Here is a 13,391-nt window from a genome sequence, read left to right as displayed (position 1 = left end):
AAAAAAAAAAAAAAAAGAGGAAATGTGGGGACGGGAGAGATGGTGCAACAGTTAAGGACACTTGATGCTCTTGCTGAGGATCCAGGTTCAGTTCCCAGCACCCACACATCAGCTCACAACCGCCTGTAACTCCAGTTCCAGAGGATCTGACGCCGTCTTCTGACCTCCACGGGCTGTAGGCACACAGGTGGTACACAGAAAGGCACTCAGGCAAACGCTCATACACATAAAATAAAAAACAATGAATCGTCTTCAAAGGTGAATATAGAATGATATAAACTAGAGCTACCTAAAGCTGTTGTCTTTTAAAAGAAAGGAAGGAAACACAGATGAATTCCTTTCTTTCAACCTTCCATTACCTGTCAGTATAACCTCATGGCCAATTCTCTCCAGAAGCTAGAGGGAAAGTTGTCTGGGAAATGTAATCCCTATATGCAGAGCAGAGCAAGGGTATCAAGTGAGTGCCTAAAGGGTTATGTTGTCATGGCAACTGTTTTAACTATTTATTTATCTCATGTATATGAGTACACTGTCACTCTCTTCAGACCCACCAGAAGAGGGCATCAGATGCCATTACAGATGGTTGTGAGCCAACTTGTGGTTGCTGGGAATTGAACTCAGGACCTCTGGAGGAGCAGTCAGTGCTCTTACCCACTGAGCCATCTCTCCAGTCCCCTGTTTTTAACTATTTAATGCAGAAGAAGGGCCAACTCATTCTGAGTTCTGTGTCGCGTACTGTCTCTCACTGAATTGTCTACAACCAGTGGCTAGAGATAAAAAAAAAAGTTTACAGGTGTCTCTCCTGGAAATGGAACATTTAGATATTTGCTCTAGAACTCAATGGCCACCCACAGTCCCCACATGATCTCTATGCTTGTTTTAAACCCACTCCTTGGACTGGGGAGGTGGCTCAGGAGCTAACAGAGAACTGCCCCACAAACACGAGGAACTGAGTCCAAATCCCAGAACCCTCGTAAGCAGCTTGGCAGTAGCATGAGCATCCGTCATCCTAGCAGTCCCCCAAGGAGATGGGAAGCAGAGACAAGAGACCACGCACCCAGAAGGCCAGCTCACCTTAGTATAGAATGGGGCACTCAATAAAGACATGGTACCTCCAACAGAATGGAAGTAGGCTGACACCTGACGTTGTCTCTGATCTTCACACGTGCAATGGCATAAAATCCCCACATTCACGCATACGATCACACACATACACGTATGTACACACACCATACACACCACACAGGCACAACAATTAAAAATGCCAATAAATATATCAATCAGTTATTGATATGTGCATATTGATATTAAAATGGGTGTGGTCGCACAGAATAAAAAAGTAAAATAAAAATAGGCCAGACATGGTGGCATATGTCTTTAATACCAGCACTCGGGAGGCAGATGCAGGTAGATCTCCAAGGGTTCGAGGCCAGCCAGGTCTTCAGAACAAGTTCTAGGACAACCAAGGCACAGACAAAAACAAAATAAATAAATAAATAAATAAATAAATAAATAAATAAATAAATAAATGAATAAATAAATAAATAAAATCTCTTCTTAGGGAGCCAGTTTGGATAATGGCTTGGGCTTGATGTCCTCTGTGTTAGTAGAGAAAGCCGAGGGGTTCCAGGCACCCTCATATCTAGCATCTAGGTCCTGTGATGTTTAGCTTAAGTACTAAAAATAAACACTCAAACTTTCACTTCGTGGTTGTGTCACTGAAGCCTTGCTGGCCGGACCGTTCAACAGACCTCACCCTGGCTGTGCAGGTGTATATCCAGGCTGCCTGGCGGCTGCTGGGACAGTAGCCACTGATCAAGTTCATACTGAAAGGGAGACTTTTATTCAAAACCAAGAGAGGGTTGCAAGTACATCTCTGACTCCCGAGCCTCAGCCTATCTCACCCCACAGCAGCCACCCAGGCGTGCTTGGCACTCACAGATGTAAGCAGCTCCTCACTGAGCCTCTACAAGGCACGACTACCAGGGGCTTTCTGAATGCAAACGACTCAGTGATTCAGGATCCTATGACGGCCGAATGTGGTTATCACTCTTTTTATACCTTGTGGCCCAGGAAGACTCTGAGGGGTGGGACAGGAGTGGGAGGGGCAGGGAAGAGGGTGGCTTCTGGAACAACTTAAAAGGGGCTCTTACCACTTCCTCCCTGCCAGACGGGGCTAGCTGGAGAGAGACAAGAACCAAAAGCACAGCCTTCCTGTGTGATTTCTACAGCCCCGAGAGCACCATGGACCCACGTAAGTAAGCTTTCTCTTGAGAGAAGTCAAAACTTCTGACACAAAGCCAGACTCTAGGGCAATGAACATGCATGGAGGACAGAGGTCATGGGGGGGGGGGGAGTTCCCAGAGCAATCAGGGCAGTTGGTGTGAACTGGTGGCTGCTTTCAGAGAATGCCATCCCGTCGGATGAGGCATGGAGAGAAGATGAACCTACTCTTTCAGACCCAGGGGAAGGAACAGCTGTGGATGCCAAGACAGACATAGGCATAAAGTTGCTCCTCTCAAGCAGCAGGGAATGAACAGCCTGGCAGACTGACCTTGATGCCTGGATAGAACACGTTCTCAGCTGGTAGTGATGGGTGATGTTCTCTGGCACCTCTGGGGACTAAGAAAATTCTCTTTAGAGAGTTCAGGACACCCTGCTCCCGCTCTGGGTCCCTCCTTTCTCTCCTGTTAAACCAGGATTTGAATCTCCTTGCTCACGAGAAGAGTGAACTGATGGAAACTGTGCTGTGCATAGTGCAATACAAATACTAGCTGCCACCTCTGCCTCTTTTTTGTCTCTCTGCCTGTCATCTGTCTGTCTTGTCTCTGCCTGTCTTCCCCCCTCCCTTCCTCCCTCCTACACATCCCAGGTTTTGTGCCTCTTGCAGGTTAAAGGATGAATGACTAACATAAAACTGAGTGGCCCAGGGGGCACTCCACATAGAGAAACTGTAGCCAGCACAGCACGCACAGCCCCTAAAACAAAGCCCACACACCACAGCCCTCTCTATAACAAGCTATTCTACCAGGCAAGCCTCAGTGTCTACTATAGCAAAGTGCCAAGGGGAGTCCAGCTCCAGAGACCCCAGTTACACATCTTAAATCTCGGCTGCAGAGTCAGACTCGGCTGGGGCTGGAGGGGCCAAGTTCCTAGAGTTCCGCTCACCAGCCTCAAAGCCACAAGGGGTTGACTTTAAAAAGTGAAGGTTCCCTGGTGCTGTCCTCATACCCCCTCCAAGCCACACCACAGCCAGCAGCATCTTTATCTGTCTCTCCTGCCCAGCATGCATTGCACCCTGGATCTAGATCCAGCTGTGGAAGGTATATAGTGGGGCCCACCTCTGCTGGCTATGAACTCATGGGGAGCAGGACTTTGTTCTTACACCTCTGCCTCTCAGATGTTTTGGGTGTAAGTAAAAAGTGTTGATGGGAGGGAGGGAGGGAGGAATGGATGGATGGATGGATGGATGGATGGATGGATGGATGGATGGATAGATAGATAGATGGATAAATGGATGGATGGATGTGTGGCTGGATGGATAGAATCGGCCTCTCTAAGTATATTTTAGAAATCAAATATCTATTCTGGCTTCTCCTCCCACCTGCCTGCTTTCTAAGCCTACACCCCAGGTATCTACCTCCACCAGCCATAGTCTCAGAGAGCCCACACCATCCACCAAAAGACCTTCTCCACCTTCCTAAAATGTGGCTCCCAGAATAGGGAAAGGTTCTAAATTTACAGCGCTTGCCAATTTCCATGGTGTAAATTCTACCATCCCAATTGACCTTAGTCGGTCCCATTAAAGGTCTAAATGTTTCGACACAAAAAGGAGACCTGCCTTCCTTGGCACTTGGGACACTATAGAGTCTCTCCTGAACTAGGTTTGGGGATGCTAAATGCATGGCTTTGATACAGGGGGTGGGGCAAACTCTGGTCCTGGAAGAAGAGATAGTCTTGCTTTTTTACTCAACTTAAAAAGCACCCTAATAGCTAACTCTGAAATGCTGGTGTGAGGGGAAACTGCTTAAGAAGTTTTGCTCAAAACAGGCTCCGGCGCCGTTGGAAGGGCGGGTGGGCCACAAACTATCTGTTTTTCACTCTTTGTCTACCTAGCAGGGACAGGAGGTGGGTGAGAAGGCCCAGGTTTCTATTATACAAAATGAGAAACTACAAACCAGGGCTGAGCTGGCCTCTTTCATGATTTGAATGAGCAGCCCTGATATGCCCTTCCCAACTTCAAGACATGGGACCACAGATCTCAGCACAACTTCTCAAAATCAGAGAAGGGGAGGGGGTGACAAATGAACCCATAAGAGACTTGTGTCTCACAGCTCAGCCGTAGATGGCAGTAGAAGAGAATTCAGGGGTCATTCTCTTGTGGCCCTCCAGAAACCTGGCTGTGGAGAACACTGGAGCCCAGGGTAGCTAGGAAAAAACGCTCCTCTTTGCATGGTATTGTCTTCCAGTCATGTGTCACTCATTGAGAACTTCTTGAATATAGAGTCTGGTGGGGAGAGTAACATGTGTGTCAACAGGCAACACCAACAGTGAGAGATACAGCACTCCTGAGGGGGCGTAAGGACAAGATTCAAAAGCAAAAAGCAAGGCTGTGAACACATGTCCAGAAAGCATCGCAGTTGTATTTGAAGGCTGTGTAGAAGTTGTCAAACCTAATAAAGAAGGGCCAGGTTGTGGCCAGACCTTCAGACTCTACAGCCTTAAAGTCAACAAAGTAAATGAGGCACCCGGGTGTCAGGAACGTGACTGGCACACAAGCCTGAGAACCTGAGCTTGTAGCCTCAGAGTTTAAAAGCTGGTTGTAGCAAGGTGCACACGTAATACCTAAGCCTGCTTAGGGAGGCAGGAATAATAAGACTCGCTGGCCAACCTGTCTTCAGAATTGGCAAACTCCAGGTTCCATGAGAGACACTGATGTCAGCCTCTGGCCTCTGTATGGGTGCGCACCCACACATATATGTGCACACACCTTGGGCTCATAGTCAGTCAGCTCTGGTGAAGGCAATAGAGCAACAAGGAAGGGGGAATGGTGTTAGCCCATGGGAGTCAGGGAAATTGATGTGCCAAGAAGCAAGCTAGACTGGGGTGGCCCTTACAGCGCTGTGTGACAGCACCAGGAAATCCATACACCACCCTAAAAAGAATGGGAGCCAGCAAAGGTCCCCTGCCCTTTTCCAAATAGATGGGCAGATAGATGAAATGTGTGTTTTGGAAGGAGTAGGGGACAACAGATCCTTGTAGCAGGACAGGAGAGGGACCAACATCAAGAGATAGAGATGTAGAAGCAACAGACACGAGTGGCCAGAAGCAGTAGAGAGAGCAAGAGTGGCCTTGATCTGTGGAGGACCCTCCACACCCAAGGCTCATCAGTAATGTCACATGACTCAGCCATTAGAACCCAGGCTAGATATTCCCCTTTCCCATCTCTGATCTATTGTTTAATATCTATGTGAATCCAGAGGAACGGCATAATACCTCTGGGCCTCTGTTTCCTAGAATACAAAAGGAATCACAGTCAGTAATTTACAAGATGTTATGAGAGGGAAGAGATGTAGGGAGAGGAGCTAGGAGTGAGATGTAGGGAGAGGAGCTAGGAGTGAGGTGGCCACGGCCAGAGGCTGGGTGCCCTTAGAGAAGCCTCGTGCTGACGGTTCTTCCCGTGGGTCCTCACAGGGTATCCATTGAGGACAGGGATGGCAGCGCCTGTCTCACGAGAGCTCAGTGGGTGCCAATTGCATCACTGAGTGACAGCGTTGGTGCCCTAATAACAAGATCCCACCAGCTCTCACATCCCTGCTTTCCATCTGTGGGCTGGGTCCCTGCTTCAGCCTCTGCCCTTTCTCATGTCCCCTACAGCAGCTGAGAAGGTCCAGGGAGGAAATCATCACTTGAAGTGTCTCTCCCAGATGATAGGCAGCCATGGTTTCCTGGGCAGCCTGGAGGGACTGGGGGGAATGCACAGATGGGAGCTTTAGGACCTGAGCAGGAGGCGGCTGGCTTCCCAGGCTGGGGGGGAGGGGGGAGTTGGGGTGGAGGGAGGGAATTGGGTGTCAGGCTGGGGCAGGGCTGGGCAGGGGAGTTGGGATGGTGTTGGGCTGGGGCAGGGCGGGGCAGGGGAGTTGGGATGGTGTCAGGCTGGAGTGCTAGGGAGTTTTCCTTTCACCATAATCATTCTACAAACCCAAGAACTCAGGAAACACCCAACTCCTCAATCAGCAGCTCCCCCACACTGGCATTCCCAACTGCCCGTAGCTCAAGAGCAGCGGTTGCTTTCTGACTATTGAGTCATCTGACTCACCACCACTGACCAGGTCCCTCTGTCACCACACGTTCAAATTCCCCCAAATTCTCCTGTTAACTGCCTTGAACATGGCCTGTCCTGGATCTACAGGACCCCGACTCACCCACCCAACCCCCAGCTACTAACCCCCACCCTCAACCTCATATCCAGTATCCCTGGAATGAGACATCAATTTTATTCACACACCCGAGAGCCCCTCCGGGTTCGTGGCTACAAAAGAACTGGGACAGAACCCAGAGTAAAACAGAAACAGTTCTTGTTCCTTAGGGGTTTCTCCATGTCCCTGACAGTCAGATTGGGCTTTCTCTACAGTAACCGAAAGCCGTTGACGGGTTGAAAGAAACCTCGAACGCTGAACCCTGAAATGAGTCAGGGAAGGGCGGGCTGTGCATCAGACCCTGAAAATCCTATAGTTGAGAATGGGCATGTGACCTCAAGCTTGTGGGGTGGGGGTGGGGTGCCAGTTAGAGGGGGGGGATGTGTGAGAGAGATGAGCTGTGAAGCCACGTGGTGATGGTCCCCTTCCTGTCTCCAAACGTTCTAGTACAAGCTGATAAGGGGACAGTGGCTGTCTATCCCCAGAAAAAGATGGAGCTGGTGAGGCATGGGCCCCACGCTAAGCCTAAGCGTCTCTCTATCTCTACAGCTAGGATTTAGACTTATAGCTAGGGATTTAGGAGGGAGGCGAGATAGGAATAGAGGGCGGAGTTAGCTTCAGTAAGACGAGCTTACATAGCATGGAGGAGAATGTAGAGGGGAATGTAGAGGGCAAGGGCCCTGATGCCCTTCCTGCCTGTACTAAGAGTGACCAAGCCTAGCCTCCTCAACCTGGAGTACAAATCGGGTATCCTGGGTGTCATGTAGCCTAGTCTCCAGCAGGTGGTGCTATGGCCAAGGACAAACAACATCTGCGTTTGAACTGTTTCCCTGGCCCCCAGACTGCTGAAGATTGGGGAGCAAAGTCCTACTCTGGACTGCAAGACCCATAGGGTCTGACTTTTCCTGTAGATCTGAAGAACTGGGATTCAAGGGCTGAAGAGGGGTGCCAATAGCAAAGAAGGCGGATTGAGGGTCCCCAGGGGTGAGACAGGAGAATGTGGGGTAGGGGTCTGGGGGAGGGGGACATAAGATGTCTGCATAAATTACTTTTCCAATTGTCCTCTTGCTTAGCTGTCAGGAGAAAATACAGCCCAGGCTGGCCCAAGGCTCAGCTCCGAGCAGAATGAGTAGCTGTGGCTGTCATATGCAGACCTGTTCTAACCAGTGGTCTCTGTTGGCAGAGCATTCGAAAACATGTTGAGAGAGAGAGAGAGCAGATTCCCATTTCCTTAGCCCTTAGAACATCTGTGAGGCTTCACATGTGACTGTCTGTGCCCTTGACCATCAAGGAAGGCTCCCAGGCCGGTGGATCCTGCCACCAAGGAAGTGTTGAACATGTGTGCATACATCCCGACCACCACAGGGCTGTGCATCATGTGGAATGGGAAGGGGGGGGGAGTCAGGACCCTGTGCGGGTCTGTGCAGTCTGGAGGAGTTATTGGGGTACAGTGGATACCGCAAACCAGCAGCAGCCTAGACTGGCCAGGGCAGGGGATGGGGTGGGGGGTGGGGATCGGAAAGGGGGATGGGAGGAGGATGGAGCCAGCTGTTCTACTTCTTTCCCAGACCTGGGAGTCTGGGAAGCGGAAGGGAGGGAGATGAAGACAGGGATGCTGGGCAGCAGGCCAGGTGTTCAAACACACAATCTGGTTCTGATGTTCTCTTTCAGCAAGCTCGAGGTGCCTGGAGCCCGGGATAAAAGTTCCCAATGACGCCCCTGCCCCACCCCCGAATGTCTCCTTAATAACCGAGCATTTTTTTTTTTTACGGGGCGATAACATCATCTCCTTTGTCTCCTCTAGGGAAACCCAGGAAAAACGTGCTGGTGGTGGCTCTCCTTGTCATTTTCCAGGTGAGGCTTCCTGCCAGGGCAAAAGCTCTCTTCCCTCCTCCACACCCCCTCCCCAGCCAGGAGTGCTGGAACACGAACAGACCGAACAGACAGCTGCAAGGAAGGAACGGAAAGGTCTAGACACAAACCCACCTGCCGTTCATTAAGCTGACGGCCCCTTCCCCCCGCCCCCCTTGTAGGTTTACAGGGGGCAGGCATTCTCTGGACTTCCATTGTCCCCCTTTAAAATAAAGCCCAGGGAGACATAACCTATCCCCACCCTCGTTCCCCCCAGCTCCCACCTCCTCACTCGGGAGACAGAAACAGTGTCTAAGATCTCTCAGACTTGTGCAGCACAGGGCTTAGAGTGGGCCTGGTTTTGCACATAGGTGCACACATCATCTGTGAACTGAGAAAAGGACCCTCGGTCGGGCGCTCTGGTTACTCTCCAGTCACCCAGGGTTGCTTCCACTTGCCTTTCAGTCCAAGGGTCTCCTTGTAATCTCATTCTGTTTTCCTTCATAAGATAGAAAGACCTTGGCTTGGCTTGCCTGTGGGGAGCGGGAGAGATAATGAGTAGAGTCTGGGACCCGGGTGGAGAGGACGGTGAAGGGAACACATAGTGGGTCTGAATTCTTCAGAGCCAAGAGCCCACTCTGATCTCTATCCCAGCAATGGAGGCAGAACGTGTGTCTCCCCAACCACCAGAGTCAGGAGAAACTCTGAGAGTCAAGTTTCCTCGATTGGGGTAGGATTCTCTCAAGGTGGGGAATGGCCACGGCCAGCCTGGAGAAGCAATGCTTCAGGATTTGACTTTCTCCCAGGTCCGGAGGCCAGAGGGGGAGCTTTCCAGGAGCTCAGGCCAGACACAGGCCCCAGGCTGGACACTGTTCTCCAAACCCCTCTCAGAGGCCCCCTGGAGCTTGGGTTGCAGCCCCTTAGCCTGGCCCTTTCCCCATCACCACTCCCGCCCCTCCTGTACTGCTGGCTGGAAGGCCAGAGAAGGGTAAAGACATCTGTGGCTGGTTTTGTCTTTCACTTGGGAGGAAGGGGGGGGGAGTTCAGACAAGGCCGGATGTGGTGGGGCTGTGGGCTGCAGAGGCGGCAAGCTTGGGGGAAGGGGTGTTGAACAGGAGGGAGAGGAGAAGACTGGGAGGGAGGTGGTGTGGGAACACACTTCATAGAAGCTGGGAGTTCTGACCTCCAAAAGGTCTAGAAGCCCTTTAAGCCTCTGGGGCCGCAGACCTAAGGCCACAGACCCATTCGTGAAGAGCCAAGCTCAGCTAACCAGTTCCAGGGCCCCCAGGTTGCAGTCAAACCCAGACCAGGGAAACAAGGTTGCTATGGACTCTTCTTCTCAAGTTAGCCATGCTCCAAGAAAGGGCTCCTGAACACCACTTTGTCCTTATCCTGTTGGCAGGCTCACAATGGTGGTGTGATCTGTGGATAACCATGGAATGGCTGAAAGTCTCCTACCCAGAGGAGGAACCCTAAACTTTCCAAAGTGGGCCTTCAAACCACCCTACCCCCTCCCATCTGCGGTGGTCCATCCATCACACACAGGCAGACGGCAGGCACCCCCTCCATTGATAAAAATCACAGCAGCTGCTGAACCGTCCCCCACACGCACCCTGCAGCCCTGCTAAAGGGCTAAAAAAAGCCCAGAACAGCTGAGCCCTGCTGATTGGGATCTGCCGGAAGAGAGGCAAAGAGGTGTGGGAAGAGGGTGGGAACACAGAGGGAGAGTGGGGGAAGAGAGCCGCTTCCTTCCAGGGGCACAAGCCACCATAGGAAGGGAGTCACATTTACCCAAGTACTACCCCACAGACCCTACGGTACATTTGAGTGTAGTGGGTACCAGGGAGCTGTGAAAATCCCCATGTCTCTCCTCTGAAGTTTATTCCTACAAAGGAGCTTTGATCTTCTTCTCTTCCTGCTTCGGACTTTCCTCAACCTTGAACCTAACATAGGATTTGTTTTTTTTTCCCTCGAAAGCTGAGGCATTTTGTAGCCCCCACCCCAAAAGGAAAACTCCCTTGGGACCCAAAAGAGGCTCCAGAAGAAAGACACACTTTCCCCCCACATCACAGGGTCCCGAACCCCACAAGGTCCAGCACAGGAATTGTGATTTGCCTCTATCTCCCAGACACAGAGAAGATGTGCGATTTCCAGCTCAGGGCTCCGCAGACCCCAAAGCCCTAAACTATCCCCAATCTCAGTCAGTGAGGATGAGACTGGATGTCCCAAGAGTTGACAAAAATCAGACCTTTGCTACTGATGAGTAGAAATGTAAACTTTCTGGTCCTGCCTGAGTCTGCAGGACCAGGCGTTTACATTTTAACAAGATCCTCCCTGAGTAATTCATACACGTGCTAAAACCATTACTTAGATTTATTTTTTGTTTTGTTTTGGTTTTGGGCTTTTTAAGATTTTTTTTATTCATTTAACGTAAATGAGTACACTGTAGCTATCTTTAGACACATGAGAAGAAGGTATTAGATCCTATTACAGATGGTTGTGAGCCACCGTTGTGGTTGCTGGGAATTGAACCCGGGTCCTCTGGAAGAGCAGTCCGTATTCTTAACCCTATTTAGGCTTATTTTATTTTATGGGTATAAACATTTTACCTGAGTGCCTAGAAGTACACCACATGCACAGAGGAGGTCAGAGTTGGGCATCAGAGCCCATGGAACTAGAGTTACAGAGAGCCATGAGGCACCGTGTGGGTGCTGGGAACCGAACCGGTCTTCTCTACCAGAGTTACATGAACCCTGCTCTTAACCCCTGAGCCAGTTCTTCAGCCCCACATGCTGAGGCTTAAGAGGTGTGGATTTCAAGTCAAAGACTCACTCGGGGTTTGAGGGGGAAACTATAGTTTCCTGGGCTCCTCCGTCTAAGATACTGACCCAAAGGGTCTAAGGTCTGAGAATCTGCAAGAGAACAGAACCCCCGGGCAATGTCCTGACTGTGAGCTCAACAGGTGCTTCCTTCCCCCTTAGGTGTGCTTCTGCCAAGATGAGGTCACAGATGACTACATCGGTGAGAATACCACAGTGGACTACACCCTGTACGAGTCGGTGTGCTTCAAGAAGGATGTGCGGAACTTTAAGGCCTGGTTCCTGCCTCTCATGTATTCTGTCATCTGCTTCGTGGGCCTGCTCGGCAACGGGCTGGTGATACTGACATACATCTATTTCAAGAGGCTCAAGACCATGACGGATACCTACCTGCTCAACCTGGCCGTGGCAGACATCCTCTTCCTCCTGATCCTTCCCTTCTGGGCCTACAGCGAAGCCAAGTCCTGGATCTTTGGCGTCTACCTGTGTAAGAGCATCTTTGGCATCTATAAGTTAAGCTTCTTCAGCGGAATGCTGCTGCTCCTGTGCATCAGCATTGACCGCTACGTGGCCATCGTCCAGGCCGTGTCGGCTCACCGCCACCGCGCCCGCGTGCTTCTCATCAGCAAGCTGTCCTGTGTGGGCATCTGGATGCTGGCCCTCTTCCTCTCCATCCCGGAGTGGCTCTACAGCGGCCTCCAGAAGAACAGCGGCGAGGACACACTGAGATGCTCACTGGTCAGTGCCCAAGTGGAGGCCTTGATCACCATCCAAGTGGCCCAGATGGTTTTTGGGTTCCTAGTGCCTATGCTGGCTATGAGTTTCTGCTACCTCGTTATCATCCGTACCCTGCTCCAGGCACGCAACTTTGAGCGGAACAAGGCCATCAAGGTGATCATTGCCGTGGTGGTAGTCTTCATAGTCTTCCAGTTGCCCTACAATGGGGTGGTCCTGGCTCAGACGGTGGCCAACTTCAACATCACCAATAGCAGCTGCGAAACCAGCAAGCAGCTCAACATTGCCTATGACGTCACCTACAGCCTAGCCTCCGTCCGCTGCTGCGTCAACCCTTTCTTGTATGCCTTCATCGGTGTCAAGTTCCGCAGCGACCTCTTTAAGCTCTTCAAGGACTTGGGCTGCCTCAGCCAGGAACGGCTCCGGCACTGGTCTTCCTGCCGGCATGTACGGACCGCGTCTGTGAGCATGGAGGCAGAGACCACCACCACCTTCTCCCCATAGGGGGCTCCCCTGGTCGGACTACAAGGACCTCTCCCAGGAGCCTTAATGTGGCGCACATGCAGACTCTCGACCCACCGAATTGCTGCTGAGGGAAGAGCAATTCTGGCCAGTCAGGTTGACATCAGGGCCTAAGAAACTGCTTAACCCCATCCCATGTATAACTACCTCAACCAAAGCTGTAAAAGATATGGCTGAGTGTTAACTAACACTCAAGCCAGGACGGCTATCCCCAAAACGACAGCCAAAAGTGAAAGTGAGAGGCTGCCACACTTTCCGGAGTGAGGGATGTGGGGCCAGTGAACACCCTGGTTGAGTAGTCTTCAGAGGCCTCTGAATGAACCTGCTTCTCGCTTAGAGAGATGTCCGGGAGATTCAAAGACAGAAGTTATCTCCACTGTTATCAAGCAAGCAAGAGATGACAGTCTCTCTAAATGCTCCCACAGAGCGCCCTGCCCCTCCCTTCTGCCTCTCCACTGCCTTTCCTGAGGTCCAGGCCACACCATCAGCCTGAAGGCAGTCCCAGCTGGGGCTCTGGATGACAATGACAAGTAGTTGGGTCTCTATGATGGGAAAAAAAAAAGGTAGGGGAAAGGTGACAGAAAGGAGAGAAGGTGACCCTGCTGGCTGACAGAGGCCAGCAAGCCACTTCTTTGTTCTCTGTCAGCCACTGAAACCTTTCCTCGTGTTCTGCTTTTGATTCATATATCTTTTATGAAGAAACAAATAAAAAAAATTTCCCTCGAGGAAACAACTTGGAAAGAAGGGAGGAAATTCCTTGGTTAAATGGCGAGTGAGTGAGTAGTCCCCCCATTCCACCTGAGAGTCCCGCGCCCCACACCCCTCCGCCCCAGCCTTCCTTTCTCAGCAATCAGAACCATGAGGTCACTGAGCCTCTCCAGAGATGCAAACCCAGGAGGCTACACGAGGTGGAAAAAGAGCCAAGACAGGATGTCTGTCTTGCACATACACCTGCAGAGCCCGTGGGATGGGACTTGCAGGCAGCAGTACACGTAGGAGAGCACTCTGAGTATGGAAAGACGAGGTTGTCCCAGGAACCCCTGTG

General features: G+C 51.1%; 1 protein-coding gene across 1 annotated transcript; it reads left to right on the top strand.

The window, feature by feature from the left end:
• The first annotated feature begins 1,990 nt into the window (after nt 1-1,990).
• Nucleotides 1,991-13,084, top strand: Ccr7 (C-C motif chemokine receptor 7). Its single transcript, XM_021178209.2, has 4 exons — nt 1,991-2,039; nt 2,171-2,254; nt 8,224-8,273; nt 11,252-13,084. Exons 1-4 carry the CDS (start codon nt 2,027-2,029, stop codon nt 12,326-12,328), a joined length of 1,224 nt encoding a protein of 407 aa, XP_021033868.2. The 5' UTR covers nt 1,991-2,026; the 3' UTR covers nt 12,329-13,084.
• Nucleotides 13,085-13,391: the final 307 nt, after the last annotated feature.

Source organism: Mus caroli, chromosome 11, assembly GCF_900094665.2.
Source record: "Mus caroli chromosome 11, CAROLI_EIJ_v1.1, whole genome shotgun sequence".
Lineage (NCBI taxonomy): Eukaryota > Metazoa > Chordata > Mammalia > Rodentia > Muridae > Mus > Mus caroli.
Note: the sequence above shows the minus strand (reverse complement) of the source record. Positions and strands in the feature narration are given on the sequence as shown.

Coding starts and splice junctions, on each gene's coding strand:
- Ccr7 (XM_021178209.2), top strand. Junction 2,255..8,223: donor CGAGAGCACCATGGACCCAC/GTAAGTAAGCTT, acceptor TGTCTCCTCTAG/GGAAACCCAGGAAAAACGTG. Junction 8,274..11,251: donor CTCTCCTTGTCATTTTCCAG/GTGAGGCTTCCT, acceptor CTTCCCCCTTAG/GTGTGCTTCTGCCAAGATGA.